This window comes from Hemitrygon akajei, chromosome 14, assembly GCF_048418815.1.
Source record: "Hemitrygon akajei chromosome 14, sHemAka1.3, whole genome shotgun sequence".
Taxonomy (NCBI): domain Eukaryota; kingdom Metazoa; phylum Chordata; class Chondrichthyes; order Myliobatiformes; family Dasyatidae; genus Hemitrygon; species Hemitrygon akajei.
The window spans coordinates 100,682,721-100,700,926 of NC_133137.1; the positions used below are offsets into that span (position 1 = coordinate 100,682,721).

At 42.4% G+C, this 18,206-nt stretch overlaps 1 protein-coding gene across 12 annotated transcripts in view; it reads right to left on the bottom strand.

The window, feature by feature from the left end:
- The window catches only part of plxna4 (plexin A4), a 712,781-nt gene that overhangs the window by 585,583 nt on the left and 108,992 nt on the right, over positions 1 to 18,206 (bottom strand). The window contains exon 4 of one of the 12 annotated variants that reach the window (XM_073066787.1): positions 15,013 to 15,367. The exons of the other annotated variants lie outside the window; for them this stretch is intronic. Within the exon in view, the coding sequence (XP_072922888.1) occupies positions 15,287 to 15,367 (81 nt within the window). The 3' untranslated portion in view covers positions 15,013 to 15,286. Of the gene's footprint in view, positions 1 to 15,012; positions 15,368 to 18,206 lie in introns of those variants that run through there. 12 annotated transcript variants of the gene reach the window in all.

Below are 18,206 nucleotides of genomic sequence, written 5' to 3' on the forward strand. Positions count from 1 at the left end.
AGACCAGATGCTGCATCCTAAAACAAAATGGCATCATGGTTTTTCTAGATTTTTCCCATCAGGTGCCAGCATTGAGGGCTATGTTTGGGTTGAATGGACCTTCTTAGTGAATATTAGCGAAAGATGAGAGCTTTCAGGCAGTTCTTATGGGAGCCTCTGACAATGCCTTATGTGGCTTGCTGAGTAGCACTCTTGTGCCTGAAGTCATGAGGCTGCAAGTTCAACTCCCATTCAGCACATCAATCCAGGTGTTCCGGATGGCTAAGCTGGAAATCCCATCCACTGGGATTCAAACGTTCACCTCGGTCTCCAAGGTGGATATGACATTGCAAAGGAGGCCAGAGCTTCACAAGCAATTTCTAGGTTTTCGTTCCCTTATGTCCTGAAAGTCAACCAATGCAGACCACAGGGCCTTTTGGAAGATCTGGTCATGGTGTTTTGGGCATCGTGACAGTGTGAGGCAGGTTTGCTGGAGAAGATAATCTAATCCTACCTGTCATTTCTGTAGTCTTCTACTGTGCAACTCCAGCACGGAGAATATTACAACATAGTCTATATCAAATCTTTACATGATGGATGCCCACTCTAACATGCACAACTGGATGGGTTTATCTTGCTCTCCTTCTCCAAGGATGGTCAGATTATTGTGGTGGAGAGGCTTGTGAGCTCCTGAGAGCAATGCTGTCTGGAGTTTAGCCATCTGGCGTATTGCTCCTGGTAGGGTCACCCATGGTGGTAAGGTCAAGGGGGAGGTTCAGACAACAAGTGATCCAACCAAGACCTCAGTGGTGGAGCTAGTGGAAGATGACAACAGTGAAGATGGAGGAAGGCTGCAGCAGTGAAGGGTCCCCATTCATTTTGCATTCCATGCCACTGGACCCTGATCCGTCAAGGACTGAGTGTGGCTGCCAGTGCATCAGCCTCTCCACGTTAAACAAAGCCATGCACAGGCTTTCTCCATTAAGGAAATCCACCCTAACATTCCGGATCCAATAGACAACCCCTTAGGAGAACATCTTACTCGACTCATGTGATAGCATTACTGCTACTATCTTCCACCCAGCTCAGGAATACTAAAGCCAAAGCTCTTCCAGCTGGCCTCAGCCTCCTGTTGTAGAAATGCAGAGAATAAGTAACCGTGCTGCCCGCCCACTCAGCTTTAACTTACAGTGGTATTAGTAAATCAAATCATCTTGCATTTTATCTCATCAGAATTCAGTTCTTAATTGTGCAATTTGGTTATGCATACCCCAGCAGTACCATGGTGATTTTCAAGATTCAAGATTGTTTAATGGCATTTCCAGTACACAAGTGTAAAGGAGAATGAAATAATTGTTACTCCCGATCTGATGCACCAGAAAAATATACAATGTGATAAAGAACACAATAATAAAAAACACAATAAATATAAATACATAAGATAGCTTATATACATAGGTTGATTGTATGTCCATGAAGTGGCTCTGACAGGAAAAGATAAAATACTGGAGGTGGGGTGGGTTATTGGGTGGAGGTTACCACCTGGGGAAAGTAACCATTTAGGAGTATGTACCTGGCTGTGATGTTGGCTAGAATGTCCATGAATTTTGAAAGGGCATGAACATTCTAGCTAACATAGGCATTTATATTTACTGTACGTCCTCCAAGAGGACCACAACCTTGTCGTTGGGTTTGGAGACTTGCGTGCCTCAATGACCAAGAGAGCTATGTTGGCTGGAGTAAGAGCTTCATGCTTTGGCTCTTGTAGGGTCACCCATGCCAAACAGGTCAAAGGGTAGAGGCCAGACTGAGAGGGGTCCACTGTTCATCCAGGTTCGGGGGTTCAGCTCAGGGCCAACAACCCTGACTGGTAAAACAAAACTGTTCTGGAAACAGCAATGAATAACCCTTCTACATCTGAGTGTGACAGTATTCCCAAGTCTCCATGTGGGACTCGCATGACTGGCAGTAGTAAAAACAGAGAGGAGGCTACTGACACAATGAAGGAAGCCCTGAACACCGCCAGAGATGGAGGACTCTTCATTGCTGCCCTAAATGCCAGAGGCCTAATGGGCAGAACATGCACCTTATACTTATTGTGGGTTTTTTTTTCATGATGTATTGAATTTGAAGTAACGATCATTTCACTTTCCTTTACACTGGTGTTGATGAATAGTATCTTGAATCTTGAAGATGTCGACACAGGGCATAACAATTTGAATACAAAGTTGATCTTTGATTCCCAAGACAGGGTTGCAGAGGCATACACCAGACTCTTGCAAACTCTTACTGATTTATTCCGAGGTACAATGCAAAACAGGCCTTTCCGGCTGAATGAGCCACACCGCCCAGCAGCCCACCTACTTAACACTAACCTAATAATCGCAGGGCAATTTACAATGACCAAAGAACCCACTAACCAGTATGTCTTTAGACTATGGGAGGAAATTGGAGCACCCAGAGGAAACTCACAGATTCACAGGGAGAATGGACAACCTCCTTACAGACCGTGCTGGAACTGAACTCCGCAATGCCCCAAGCTGTAATGGCGTCATGCTAACCACCACGCTACCACGGCACCATACTTCTCCCCCTGGCTATTACTCAGACCACTTTTATCTGCCTTAAATTGGACAAATCCTCCCTGGAAATGAGAAGGGCAGGAGGCAAAGATTAGTGTTTTTCAGATGCTTATGGATTAAATAATGCAGATTACAAGAATCTGTTTGGCCTCTGCAGAACAGCAGATATAATAAATGTGTACCTAAAGAGAAAGCAGTGGGAACAACATTCGTCAGAGCAACTTCCTCAGCACAAGGTAAAACCAATTAGTATTAATTTGTCCACATGTAAATGAGATAGATTTATTTTAAGTAGTAACATTTAGGACAAATCCTTTAGTTACTTAAGCATACTGCAACAACTGTGGCCGTGGTTTGGAGGAGAAAGTAACTTTGGATATATAGTTCTTAAAGCTTTTTGCTGGAGGGTTTGGATCACCAAATATCAGAATTTAACTGAGATTGGTTGCAATGATTAGACAACAGCTCTATCTCCATGTCTACACCACAATACAATGGATAAAGGCTAATTAGTAGGACCTCAAGCTTCCTCTGCCTAGCAATTCCTGTCTTCCTAAATCAATTATGGCTCCCAGAAAAGAGAACAATTGTTAGCTGTGGGGATTAGAGAGCAGACTTTGATACATAACCCAGGCCAGCTCTCAGGGCAAGGGCAGTGTGTTCTGAACACAGAAGATACCACTCACTTGAGGATGTGAATCGAGGCCTCTGGGGCGTTTACAGGAGAATGCTTGGGCTAGATTGCACAAGTGTCCTGACTACCAGAACAAAACTGTACCCATAACCTCGTCTTCCTGAAATCCGGCCAAATCCAACTGCTTAATCAGAATCAGGGTTATATTCACCACGTGAAATTTGTTGTTTTGTGGCGACAGTACTGTGCAGGCATAACAAGATACTGTAAGTTACAATAAAAATAAATAAATGTGTGAAAGAGGAATAGTGAAGTAGTGTCCATGGACCATTCAGAAATTTGATGGCAGAAGGGAAGAAGCAGTTCCTAAAACATTGATTATGCACCTACAGACTCTTGTACTTTCTCCTTGATGACAGCAATGAGAAAAGGACATATCCCAGATGGTGAAGGCCCTTAAAGATGGACAGGACCTTCTTGAGGCACTGCCTTTTCAAGATGGCCTCAATGGCGAGTTTTGTGCCCATGGTGGAGCTGGCCGAGTCGATATCTTAGTGAATCCTCTTCTGATCCTGTGCACTGATGCCTCTGTTACAGCGTACTCTGGAGTTATGGAATTTCAGCTGCAACCAGTCTTTAGATCTGAATGTGCATTACAGATCGAGTTTAAAATGCAGCTCAGAACAATTGCCTTCCTGGAGCTGTAGAATGGGGTCAATTGCAAATCAAGTAACACTTATTGACCCAAGATGTCTGCATATGCATGAGTGCAGCCCAGAGACAGTAGTGATTAACATTCAACTTGGACATCTGAAGTGTTAGTGGGAAGATCAAGGTGTCTGAAAATTATATGTAATTCAAAGGAAGCACTGTAGATACATTGTAACTTTAGAATTATCCTGCTGTTATCTTTCATCTTTAGCATATAAAAATGTCAAGTAATATTGGATCAGGGAGCCTCTAAGTTAATAGTATCTCCAGTATGATGCTTGCTCGTGTGCTGAATAAACACTTTTATATCACCAGCTTCAGTGTTTCCAGTGTCTTAGTTCACTGTCAAAACACCTCCATACCAGATACTGATGCAACCAGTCAGAAAGGTCTCTACCACACATATAAAGAAATTGAATAGTGTCTTTAGTGACATACCAAATCTCCTCAAACTTCTAATGAAGTATAGCTTCTGGCATGTCTTCTTCAGAATTTCATCAACATATTGTCCCAGGAGAGATCCTCTGAGATGTTGATGCCCAGGAACATGAAACCACTCACCCTTTCCACCACTGACCCCTCAATGAAAGTTGGTGTCTGTTCTTTTCTCCCCCCCCCCAAAAGAGCTACAGCATAGTAACAGGCCCTTCTGGTTCAACAAGCCCACACTGCCCTATTACATCCATGTGACCAACTAAGCTACTAAACTGGATGTATTTGGAAAGTGGAAGGAAACCACAGCACTTGGAGGAAATCCACATGGTCATGGGGACAATGTACAAACTCCTTACAGACAGCGGTGGAATTGAACCCAGGATGCTGGCTCTGTAACAGCAATACACTATCTACTAAGCTACTGTGCTGCGTTGATGTGTTAATACCCAGGAACAAAGCAACTCACCCTCTCCACTGCTGATGTCTCTATCAGTCCCGATGAGTGTTCTCCCAACCTCCCCTTCCTGAAGTCCACAATCAGGTGTTTGAGCTAGCTGACATTGAGTACAAAGTTGTTACTGTGACATCAGTTGACTAGTCTATCTATTTCCTTCCTGTATGCTCCTCATCATCATTTGAGATTCTGACAACAACATTAGTGTCATCGGCATGTAAGCTGTGCCTCGCTACACAATCATGAGTGTAGGGAGAGTAGAGCAGTGGGCTAAGCATGCATCTTTGAGGTGCGCCAGCGTGAGGAAGGGATATTGTCAACAATCCATACTAATGGGCTTGGGTATTTGATCCTTCACAATATTCCGTGTGGGAATTTAAACTGGAGGAGACTGTTTTTTTTAAAAAAACGAGGTTGAGTTGCGAGCTCGACATTAACCTGGCACAGATGGAGAGCGCGCTCGGGAGCGGTCTGTCACTGGATCGAACTCGGGAACCTCCGTTCTCGAGCTCAGTGCTGATCTCACTGCGCCACCAGCCAACCAATGAGGAAGTCAGGAATCCAACTGCACAGGGAGGTACAAAGGCGCAGGGTTTGAAGCTTGTTGATTCGTACTGTGAGGATGATGGTGTTGAACATGGAGCTGTAATCGAGGAACAGTAGACTGACATGAGTATTGCTGTTATCCAGGAAGATAAAGCCCAGTGGAGACGCAGTCAGATTGCATCTGCTATAGACCTTTTGTTATACTAGGCAAACTGCAGCGTATCCAGGTCCTTGCTCAGGCAGGAGTTAATTCTAGCCATGATCAACCTCTCAAAGCACAAAATATGCAAGATACACTCATCTCGAGTATTTCCTGAGAAGTTAAGGTCTATTTCCAAGTCATTACCCAGATGAGCCAAGTGACTTAAACCTGTTTAAATTCTAATCTTTGTCAGTTCCGATTGAATCAGGGACCCAAAATATTATTTACTAATCGGAAGACAGTTTCTCAGGTGCCCCCAATAGACAATAATCAAGCTGCACTTACAGTAAAATAATAAAAAGACAAAATAACTTTCCATTTTATCTTTTATCAAGGAAACTCCAACCATTCCAAAAGAGTCCTTGCTTTCAACAAGTTGAGTGTGGCTGGACATGGGATTAAGAAGAGAAGGACTGGAAAGGTAACACTACAATAAGAGGATTAACAAACAGAGAATATTTCAGTCAGGAACACAAATATTCTCAAGTGAGAGATACCAATTCACCCCACTGAACCTTTTTTAGCGGTTGTATCAGGGACTAAACCCTTATTTAGAGATACACCACAAAACAGGTCCTACCGGCCCAACAAGCCGTACCTCCCCGCAACCCGCCTATTTAACACCAACCTAATCACAGGACCACGTACCAATTAAACCTACGAACAGGTACATCCGTGGACTGTGGGAGGAAACTGAAGCACCTGAAGGAAACCCATGTGGTTCACGGGGAGAACATACAAACTCCCCTTACAGACATTGCCAGAATTGAACTCCAAATACCCAGAGCTTCACTACTGTGGTGCTATTACAGCCTGGGTCATCTTGTTCAGTCAGCCGTAGGTGTTTATCAGTCTTTAAGATAAACCTCAAGTCCAAACTTTAAAAATGGGGATTTGTGCCAAATTGACAGCTGGACGGAACAGGAATAATGACTGCCAAAGGCAATCAGACCCTATTTTATAATCAGCCTGCATTTCTGGTTTACTACAGTGGTAGGATTATATCAGTAATTTTTTTACACTTCTCAAGAGATAGCCAATTATAGACACACAACAGTCTGTTTCCTGCAACCCAGCTATAGTCACTTCCTCCCAACCAGGCCACTTCCCATTATCTGCTCAAAGATCAAAGTACAAAGTATAAAAGCAGATTAGCATTCATTTCAGGAGGTCTACAATACAAGAGCAAGGATGTGATGCTGAGGCTTTATAAAGCACTGGTAAGGCCTCACCTTGAGTATTGCAAACAGTTCTGGACTCCTCATCTAAGAAAAGGTGTGCTGCTGTTCAGAAGTGGCTCACAAGGATGATTCCAGAAATGAAGGGGTTATCAGACGAGGAACATTTGATAGCTATGGGTCTGTACTCACTAGAATTTAGGATAAGGGGGTATCTCATTGAAACCCTTCGAATGTTGAAAGGCCTAGATAGAGTAGATGTGGAAAGGATGTTTCCAATGGTGGGGGAGTCTAGGACAAGAGGGCACAGCCTCAGGATAGAGGGGTGCCCTTTCAAAACAGAGATGCGGAGAATTTTTTTTAGCCAAAGGGTGGTGAATTTGTGGAATTTGTTACCACATGCAGCTGTGGAGGCTGTATTTAAGGCAAAGATTGATAGGTTCTTGATTGAACATGGCATCAAAGGTTATGAGGAGACGGCTGGGAACTGGGGTTGAGGAGGAGATTAAAAAAAGGATCAGCCACGAATGAATAACAGAGCAGACTCTATGGGCCAGATGGCCTAATTCTGCTCCTATATCTTATGGTCATATACAACCTTGAGATTCATCTACTTGCTTGCAGCCACAAAACAAAGAAACATACTAGAATCCATGACAGACCCCACACCACAAAGAATCAAGACAATAAATAATACACACAACATGAACTGCCGAGTTCCCAAAGTGAGTCCACAATCCACCTTAAAAGGCAAATATTTAGCTCCCAACCTCTGAGATTGCTCCTATAAGCAAGCCTGTCCCTCTGTGATAGCCACGATCACACCCTTTAAGCAAAATGCCTTTGGCCATCTCCTCTGATCTCTCATCCTGAGTCACTGCCTGATGTGCTTTGGAGATTTTACCCACTTTTAAAGTCACAAATGAAGATTTAAGTTGCTGTTCCAGTTTACAAAGTAACACTGGAGGATATATACATACATACAGTAATCTTATGTATTTATATTTACTGTGTTCTTTATGCTTATTGTGTTTTTTATGCTGCATTGGATCTGGAGTAACAATCATTTTGTTCTCCTTTACACTTGTGTACTGAAAAATGGCAATAAACAATCTTGAATCTTGAATAGCATGGCTCTAGTTTTATTATACTCAGTTGTAAGCTCATCCTAAGCAAAGTTTCTGGGCCAGAAGCAGCCCAGAGCACATCAATACAGCAGGGCCTGAGCTCGCGTCTGAATTCGACGGACAAGTTAGTGCTTGGACAGTTTAAACGCCAGGCCACATGGACCGAAAAGGTGAGGTGTCGGGACCAGCAGCAAGGGTTGGGACCAGTTCTGCTCCACAACATTTTACTTCACTCTCCTCAGCACTGAGGCTGAGGCTGTGCCGAGCCCTAGCCGCTGCGGGCTTAGTGACTACAAGCTTCATGGCACTTTCCCTTCGTGGTGACGGACTGAGACCATGGGCCCATTCCGGCTGCTCTGGCCCGTGGATTTATGGACTCAATTTTGTTCTGAATGCTGATGCTTGCATGATTGGATTTGATTTGTTTTCTATTCTCTGGGTGTTGGTCTTTTGTTTTTTAAATTGGACTCTTCTGGGTTTCTTATTTTTGTGGTGTCCTGGTAAGCAGAAGAATCTCAAGGTCGTAGACTTTATCCATATTTTGTTAATAAAATTTACTTTGAACCATTTATTATCAATGGCTTAAAGCAATCTGAGCATTACATATATTTTCATACTGTTTCCCCTTTTGCCAGACATTACGTGTGTATAGAATGGGGAAACAATCAGGCCTGTTTTAGCACAAGCTTGAGTCATGAAGGGGAAGGCAGTGCCAATGTAATTAGCAGCAACCATTTCTAATTAACACTTTACATAAACCCACTCTGTTTGGTTTCTGCTTCACTGATCTAAATCTAATTTGCTACTGTATGGAGAATGGATTTTTTTAAAATAATTCAAATCAGCTGCAAAAGTTTGTTTATTGCCAATCTTTAATTCCTCTGGGTGCAGTCCTTTCCCTTTTTGTTCGGCAGAATCACAAAACCATTGGGAAATTTAACCTCTGGAGGCAATGAAAACTGTGAGAGTTCCCCAAAACAAAAGTATATATTTCAAACCTTCCCAAGGAGGAGTGTGAAAAGGCTATTACTCCAGGTCTCCTGCCCCCTTTCTTCCTGGTGTGAGGTTTGCCCCCTTGCAGGAGTTCTGGAATCCAAGTCAAATTGTTCTTTGTTCAAGGACAGCTCCAGGCTTTAAATACATAATCTTTAAATACAAAATCCACTGCAAGGAACCAGACATAATGGGGATTACTGAGACATGGCTGCAGAGATATCAGGACTGGGAATTAAACACTACTGAGTTGAATGTGTTCAGGACAGCAAGAGAGAAAAGCTGGAGTAGCTGTGCTTGATAGAAATATCCACAGATATTACGAAGAGCAGGTGATAGCATTACCGCTAAGCCAGAAATAGAATTCATGTGAGGAGAGTCAGAAGATGAAAAAGAGGAGAGTATGGTGTTCTGCCGATCACCCTATAGAGAAGGGAGATGGTGAATGAAATCCACTAATAAACTGGAGAAATTATTTTAAAATTGATTATTTCAGCATTGATTTTATCTTTAGAGATACTGCACAGTAACAGGCCTTCCAACCCAGTGAGCCCACTCTGCCCAATTACACCCATGTGATCAGTTAACCTACTAAACAGAACTTCTTTGGCCTGTAGGAGGAAACCAGAGCACCCGAAGGAAACCCACACAGTCACGGGGAGACGTATAAGCTCCTTACAGGCCACGGCGGGCATTGAACCACGATCACTGACACTCTAACAGTTTATGCTACTGTGCCACTTTCAGAATCTGGAAATGAGTGCCAGAAAAATCAGATAAATAGGGAGAGGGTTTGGAGTTTCTACAGATTCCATTCTGAGCCAGTACCCGCTAGGCTGAATTCACTGTGGTTCCCAGTAACGGGGAAATGCAAGTACATGAACTGGGGTTAGGGTTAGGCCACATAGCCCTTTGAGAATGCTCTGCCATTCAACAAGACTCTGGCTAATATGACTTTATCCTCAACTCCTCATTGTTGTCCATCCAACGTACCCTCATCTGATGCTTACCGAATCCATCAAACTTCACCTTAAAAACAATCAAAGACTATTTCCACCATCCTTTATAAGGAAGGTTCACAATCATCAGAGATAACATTTTGCCTCATCTGTTTAAAGTGGGCAACTTCATTTATTCCTACATATATCTCTATATTTTTCTGTGTCCACATTCTGGATTCATCCACAAGGGGAAACTGAGGTCCCAGGGTAGATGTTAAATAAATTAAGTGAAAAGTGTACGTTAGAGCATGTGTCTGTACCTGTGTCTGCGTATCTGTGAAAATCTTTGTCATCCAAGCAATAATGACCTTACCTTCAAACACTGGGATAATAACTACAAAGATCACAACTACAGCAAACTTCCCTCCAAAGGACCAGACCTTGTCGTAGGATTTGGAGGCATGCATGCCTCAATGACCCAGAGACATGTTGACTGAAGTCACAGCCTCGTGCTTTGGCTCTTGGTAGGGTCACCCATGGCAAACAGGTCAAAAGGTAGAGGCCAGACTAAGAGTGGTCCACATGTCCTCCAAGTTTGGGGATTCAGCTCAAGGCCAACAACCCTGACTGGTAAAACAAAATCATTCCAGAAACAAAAAAGAACATTCCTTCTATATCTGAGTGCAACAGTATTCCTGACTCTCCACACGGGACTTGCATGCCTGACAGTAGTGAAAACAGAGAGGAAGCTACTGACATGAAGGAAACCCTGAACACCAGAGATGGAGGACCTTCATTGCTGCCCGAAACACCAGCAGCGTAACAGGCAGTAAGTAAATAGCAAACTTTGGATTCAAAATGAACAATTTTCAGGAGCTATTAATGGAATTTGGAAAACTAAAGTGGTCTTCAAAATTGGTGCACAATGTAGAATACAGGAATTGAGTCCGTATTCTGGATATTCTGCACAGCAAGTGAATTCCAATGAAACGCCATGAAGGCAAGAGAATATTAAGGATGTATCCTTACACTAAGTGCACAGTCAGTAGTGGAAATCTTGACAAGGGAGGTCAAAAGAAGTCAAAAGACAATTAGAAAAGCAAAGACTAATTATCAATTAGGATTATCAAAGATAACTAGTGGAATATGCCGCAAGCTGATGAAAGGCAGAGTGTGAGGTAGGGAGTGCTACCAAGGGAGGGACAGGATAAAGCTCACAATGAATTTGCAGAAAAAATACACAAAGACTCTGCTTAACAAGAAACAGAGCCAGTGGTTGTGATACATCACAAGACTAAGTGAAGCATGCCAACAGGCCTTTAAGAAAAGCACAGATTGGCACATATTGAGGAAGAGAATATTACAATGAAAATTGCATGCAATTCTGGTCAGTAAATTTATTTAGAGATACAATGTGGAGCAGACCCTTCCGGCCCAACAAGTTGCACAGCCCTGCAACCCAGCTATCCAACCCTGGCCTAATCACAGGACAATTTCCAAAGACCAATTAACCTACGAACTGGTACATCTTTGGACTGTGGAAGGAAACTGAAACATTCGGAGGAAAGCCACACGGTTAACGGGGAGAACATACAAACCCCTTACAGACCGCAGCAGAACTGAACTCTGAACCCTGGAACATCCCGAGCTGTAATAGTATCACACTACCATAGAAAGATGCAGAGATATTGGAACGATCTTTTTTAGAATCAGAAATTTACACCATATTCATCCTGAAATAAATCAAAGTAGGCCAAATTTTTCTACTGTTAGGAAGACAAAGGGGTGATCTCACGCAGAATAGGCTATATCAGGAAGCCCTGCGTCTCCACTGGGCTTTATCAATCTGTGCTAACCATGATATCAATTATAACTAGGCCTTAGTAACATAGAAGCCTTTAAGAGAAGAATAGTTGAGATAAGCAACCATATAAGAGATAAGTTATGCTGATCCCCAATCTGGCAAAATGAAGTGTAAACAGATTGAGAACAGGTTGAACCGAATGGATGAATTCTAAATTTATTATTCATTACAAGGTAACAATTCTTTAACTCTATTAACAATGCACCTATCCTCTGTCTTCAACTCAACTCGCCCTTCTTTCTCTAAAGCTCCCTCTTCACCATCACGTCAATTGTCTGGGTTGTGCGGCACAATAGTGCAGTGGTTAGCGCAATGCTTTACAGCACCGGCAATCACCAGTCAGGGTTCATTCCCTTCCCATGGATGGGAATGGATAGCTGGTGCAGTCCCTTTAAAGATTTGGGCCCACTCTGCTAATTGGCAGCAAGATCTGAATACTAAAGTAGCACCTGAACTGTGATTGCTTTTAGGATTTCTGTCTTATTCGGATTCTTGTCTAGTCTCATCTGGATCTTGTCTACCACTTAGTCAAGAACACTGTTTGCGTCTCAATACTCTAGCACTTGAGTCCTTCCTATCCTCACCCAAGCCCCTCATCACAAACTGTAGACTCTAATTTAGTAGACAGGCAGGATCACAGCAACATGGAATATTAAAACAACAAATTATCTACTAATAAAGTGTCTGAGTGCGAGTCAGGACAAGGTTGGGTTTCATCAACCAACCGGTGTCTTTTAAAAAAAAACACTAAACTACAAACCCAATGGGTTTTGTCCTTCTGAGGAGGGGCTGAAGAACACAGATTCAATGCACCACACTTAATGTTACATGAACAACATCATAAGGCTGACAGACAGGCCATTTATATTTAGTTGCCACACAAATAGGAAATCAGTTCCCAAAAGTCCACTAATTACTCTATACATCTTTTACTCACCTGGACTTGATCCACCAGCCTAATTGATGATTACCAAGTCAGACACTGAATGCAATTCACAGCACACACTGGTCTGAGTCACTGACTATAGATCATATACAACTTCTGGCCACTTTATTAGGTACACCTGCTGGTTAATGGAAATTTCTAATTAGCACTCAATGCATAAAAGCATGCAGACATGGTCAAGAGGTTCAGTTGCTGTTCAGACCGAAGATCAGTATGGGGAAGAAATCTGATCTAAGTGACCTTGACCATGGAATGACTGTTGGCATTAATCAGAGTAGTTTGAGTATCTCAGAAATTGTTGATCCCCTGGGATTTTAACACACAACAGTCTCTGGAGTTTACAGAGAATAGTGTGAAAAACAAAAAAAAAAAATCCAGTCAGTGGCAGATCTGAAATATACCTTTTTAATGAGAAAAATCAGAGGAGAACGGCCAGACATGTTCAAGCTGACAGCAAAGGGACAGTAACTCAAATAACCACGCGTTACAACAGTGGTGTGTAGAAGAGCATCTCTGAATGTTGAGCCTTGAAGCACATGGGCTTCAGCAGCAGAAGACCACACCAGCTTCCACTCCGGCACCTAATAAAGTGGCTGCTCAGTGTATATTCTACATGACTTCCCACCTTAATGCCCACAATCACCAGACAGCATTCATCCATATCCTCTTTCCCTTCATTACCTCAAACCACCACAACCCACATTTACACGGCTGCCCTTTAACACAGGAAACCATTCTACAGTAATGCCCACGTGGTAAACCCATAACAACAGGTCACAAAAGGTGTTCAAAGTTCAAAAGAAATTTATTACCGATGTATATGTCACCAATTAATACAGTCATATTTATTTACTTGCAGGCATTCTGAGTAGAATAGGGAAATACAATAGAATCAGTGAAAAATTACACACAGACTGACGAGGAACCAATGTGCAAAGGAAGAAAAAACTGTGCAAATTAAAAAAGAAAGGAATGTTAAATAAATAATACTGTGAACATGATAGATAAAGAGCTGAGATATATTCCGAGATGTGAAGAGCAGACCAACAGCGAGGTCAATAATTTTAAGGACCTTAAGGGAGTGGGGGAAGATAGAGGAGTAGAGAGAATCCGGAAAGAAGTCATGGCATCAACAACGTGGTGAAGGAATTCATGGAATGTGCAAGATGTTTACATTTGATAAGGTTGACTTTAATTTTCCACATGATTAATGTCCTCTACATTGGAATTGGTTTATTATTGTCACGTGTGCCAAGATACAGTGAAAAGATTGTCTTGCATACTGTTCATACATGAAATCATTACACAGTGCACTGAGGTAGAACAAGTTTAGAAAATAACAACAATGCTGAATACACTGTAACAGCTACAGAGAAAGTGCAGTACAAGCAAAGAACAAGATGCAAGATCATAATGAGGTGATTGTGAGGGCAAGGGCAAGAGTCCATCTATCCTCCAGGCCATCTTCTCTGTTCTTCAGGTTTCAGAAGTTTCTAGACCTTATCCCTGCAGCATTTCAACTCTTTGGAAGGAAAGAGTTTTCTATTAGATTTGCTGCTAGCAGAGCAAAAGCACTCTCCTGAAGCACATTGCTGAGAATCCTCACTTCCACCCTCTCTCCTTTGGCGTGACTGGAGTGATCAGTATTGTCCCACCACCCTACTGACTCCACACTCAATTCCCATGCCACATTAGCGCAGTGGAAAAGCAATTAATAACTAACTCACAAATGGAAGGAATTAGGGAGCTGCCAAAACAGGGACAAAAAAATATATATATTTATACTGGCCTCTCATAGCCAAAACAGTTCCGTGGATCACACTCACAACCATGTAAGCTGTGACCTCTGCGCTTCCTGCTATTACAAAGTCCAGGGAAAGGTTCAGCAAGGCACCTAAACATCTGCAGTTTTAAACAAAGAAATGATCCTCATAAATTCAGTAAAATGTAACCAAAACCAAATGCACAAGAGATTCTGCAGGTGACAGAGATGCAAAGTAGCACATACAAAGCGCTGATGAACTCAGCAGGTCAGGTAGCACCTACGCAGGGGAATAGAGTCGACGTTTCAGCTCTTCAGGCCAAGACCCTTCATCAGGACTGAAAGTAAAGGAGAAAGAAGAGCTGATGAGGGGGTCTCAGATCGAAGCATCAGCTCTTTATTCCTTTCCATAGATGCTGCCTGACTTGCTGAGTTCCTCCAACATTTTGCATGTGTGACCAAACTCAAAGGGTTTTGACAATTTTAACTGACAGAGGTGAAAGTTTTACTGGAAGATTGAATGGGCTTGGAGCTCATTTCTGTTGAGACAGGATCATGGGAGCAGGTTGAGGCTCTAGGGTTAGAAAGGCATATGAAAGAGGTAAGTATTGAAAAATATAGTGGGGTATATAACCAATGGGTCAGACAGCATTGGTGAAGTGAAATGGGCAGTTGGAATTTTGGGTCAAGACTGCATCTGTATCCAGACCCAAAATCAAATGTCAATCTTCCATTTCTCTCCACAGATGCTGCTTGACCTGCTGACCTTCTTGAACCAGAGGAGATAACTTCACATGCCCCATCACTGAACTGTTCCCACCACCTCTATGGACTCACAATGAAGGACTCTTCATTTCAATGTTCTCAGTATATTAATTGTTTATTTATTTATTATAATTTTTCTTTTGTGTAGTTGCACAGTTTGTTGTATTTCACACATTGGCTGTTAGTCCATCCAGTTGGGTGTGGTCTTTCTTTGATTCTGTTGCACTTCTTGGATCTACAGTGATTGCCTGCAAGAAAACAAATCTTGGGGTTGTATCTGATGACATATATGTACTTTGATAATAAATTTACTTTGAAATATCTAGTCCAGATCCCAACATCTGCAGAACAGTGAGATGTTTCCACTTGGGGAGAGCAAGAAATATGACCCTGATCAACAAATATAATGGGAATTCTGGAGAAACTTCCTTATCCAAAGAGTGGTGAGGATGTGGCTTCCACCACCTACAGGGTTGCTGACTGAACGGTATAGATGCAATCATGGACATCCTGCATCAACTCAAAGAAGAAAGGATAAGTTGTTTCTGCTGACTGTGTTCAATACAAGAGTGGAAAGTAACTTGTGGCAAGTATAAATGTCACTGGGACCAAATGGCCTGCTGCCCTATGCTGAACATTAAATCTTAAATGCAAGCAATTTCATGCCTTCAGGATGAGAAATCTCAAACTATTGAACTGTTCTGAAATATTGTATTGTCAAGAAGAGGTCACAAAGTTGAAAAGAATGGGCTTTTCTTTTTGATTAGTGTCAATTCTGTGTGTCCATCTCATCAGAATCCTCAAGGCAACTAGCTCTTCATTCAACCAACTGCATATTTCTTGACCTTCAAATATTTTCAAGCCCTTCTTCCATTAAGGGCTTTTTAAGTGTTTATTGCTGAGAAGTAGGAATCTCAATCACTGTCCATCTTAGCCCTAAATTATGGAGAGCTTTTAGCTCACTGGCAGTAAGAATTGGATTGAAACTATATTTTGTACAAACCCTGGCTAGATTTAATCACTGAACGTATGGTTGAGCAATACTGATGAAATGCTAGAGGAATTCAGCAAGTCAGGCAGCAAATATGCAAGGGAATAAACAGTCAATTGGGCTGAGACCTCCAAGATGACCACAACCCCGTCATTGAGTTTGGAGGCTTGTGTGCCTCAATGACCCAGAGAGATATATTGGCTGGTTAGGTCTTTATGCTTTGGTCTTGGGTAGGGTCACCCATGCCAAACAGGTCGAAGAGTGGTCCAACAGTCTTCCAGGTTTGGGGGTTCAGCTCAGGGCTAACAACCCTGACTGGTTAAACTGAACTGTTATGGAAACCACAATGAAGAATCTTTCTACATTTGAGTGCAACAGTATTCCTGGCTTCACCCTGGATTTGCATGACTGACAGTAGTGAGAATCAAGAGGAAGCTTCTGACATGATGAAAGAAGCCCTGTACACTGACAGAGATGGAGGACCTTCATTGCTGCCCAAAACACCAGTATAACAGGCAGCAACACACACATACTGAATCTGAAATCCTTAATAAGGATTATTCCCCCCATTGATGTTACCTGACTTGCTGAGTTCCTCCACCATTGTGTGTGTTAGTTCATGAGAGTGAATGAGTGTGTTCATGAGAGTGTTTGTGTGGGGGTGGGTGTGGAGGGGGGGCAATACAGCAAGAGTGTGGGATTCTCATGGTCAAGTAATCCTGCTCCTGACTTAAGCACTGTTACCAAATGGGCCCTTGTGGGCCCACACACCTGTCCAGCCTTCAACACCTGGGAGAAGAATAGAGCACTGGGCTGTGGAAACCTGGCAGCCAGTGGCCCAGACTGTTCAGAGGTCAGGAGTTCAAATCCCAACATGTCAAGTTCTAAAACTGAGCCGAGTAAATCTGGAGCCAGGAAAACTATTTAAAAATAAAAGTGCTGGATTGTGGTAAAACAGAGGTTCACTTATTTCCTTGAGAAAGGAAACTGTCACTAATACACAGACTGGCTGAGATATGACACCAGTCCCAGATTATGCTGCTGACGTGAACTTTAATGAATTCCCATCCACCATCTGTCACCAACAATTATGTAATTTAACAAAAATCTGATGTTTAAAGTTCTGTTCATAATTTCAAAACCAGAAAACCTGCAATCCAATACAGTGAAGAACACCATTGTGTTCATCTTCCTCTGTATTGGCATATTTTCAATAATTTCCACAGATACCAATTTATAATTGGCTAATGAAAACATGAGGTATACCTCTAATTTCAAGATTTAAGCAATTATAATTAAGATAATCGCATACACTATTTCCCATTTTATCTCTCAGAAATATTTGGTACCTCAGCTGCTAAGCTCCTAGAGGACCACAAAAAAAACATAACATTCAAACACAAAAACAGAAAAAAGAAAATGATAATAATGATAAAAATAAATAAGCAATAAATATTGAGAACATGAGATGAGGAGACTTTGAAAGTGAGTCCAGTTCAGTGATGGGCGAGTGAAGGTCAATGAGGCTGTTATCTCCACAGGTTCAGGAGCCTGATAGTTAAAGGGTAATAACTACTCCTGAACCTAGTGGCGTGGGTCCTGTGCCACCTTCTCATGGTAGCAGAGAGGAAAGAGCATGGCCTGGGTGAAAGGGGTCCCTGATGATAGATGCTGCCGTGTTGCGACAATACTCCGTGCAGATTATCTCAATGGGAGGGAGGGCTTTACCCATGATGGACCGGGCCATATCTACTACTTTTTGGAGCCTTTTCCATACAAGGGCATTGACGTTTTCATACCAGGCAGTAATGCAACCAGTCAATATACTCTCCACCATGCACCTATATTCTCTGAGAGACACCAGTCTTAAGGGGTAAGTGAAGTGTGTGAAGGCTGAATGGTGATGCCACATAAGCAGAGGATATCTCTGATACCTCTCTCAATACCCAAGGCAGGGCAAGATCCAAATAATATCCAAATCTCCTTGCACTGTACTCATGCTACGTGACACCCACTGTGACACCATGCTATGTAACCATCACTAGCTAGATAGTTTCGAGTTTGGCCTGATCAAAGAGAAGAGAAGCCAGTATCAG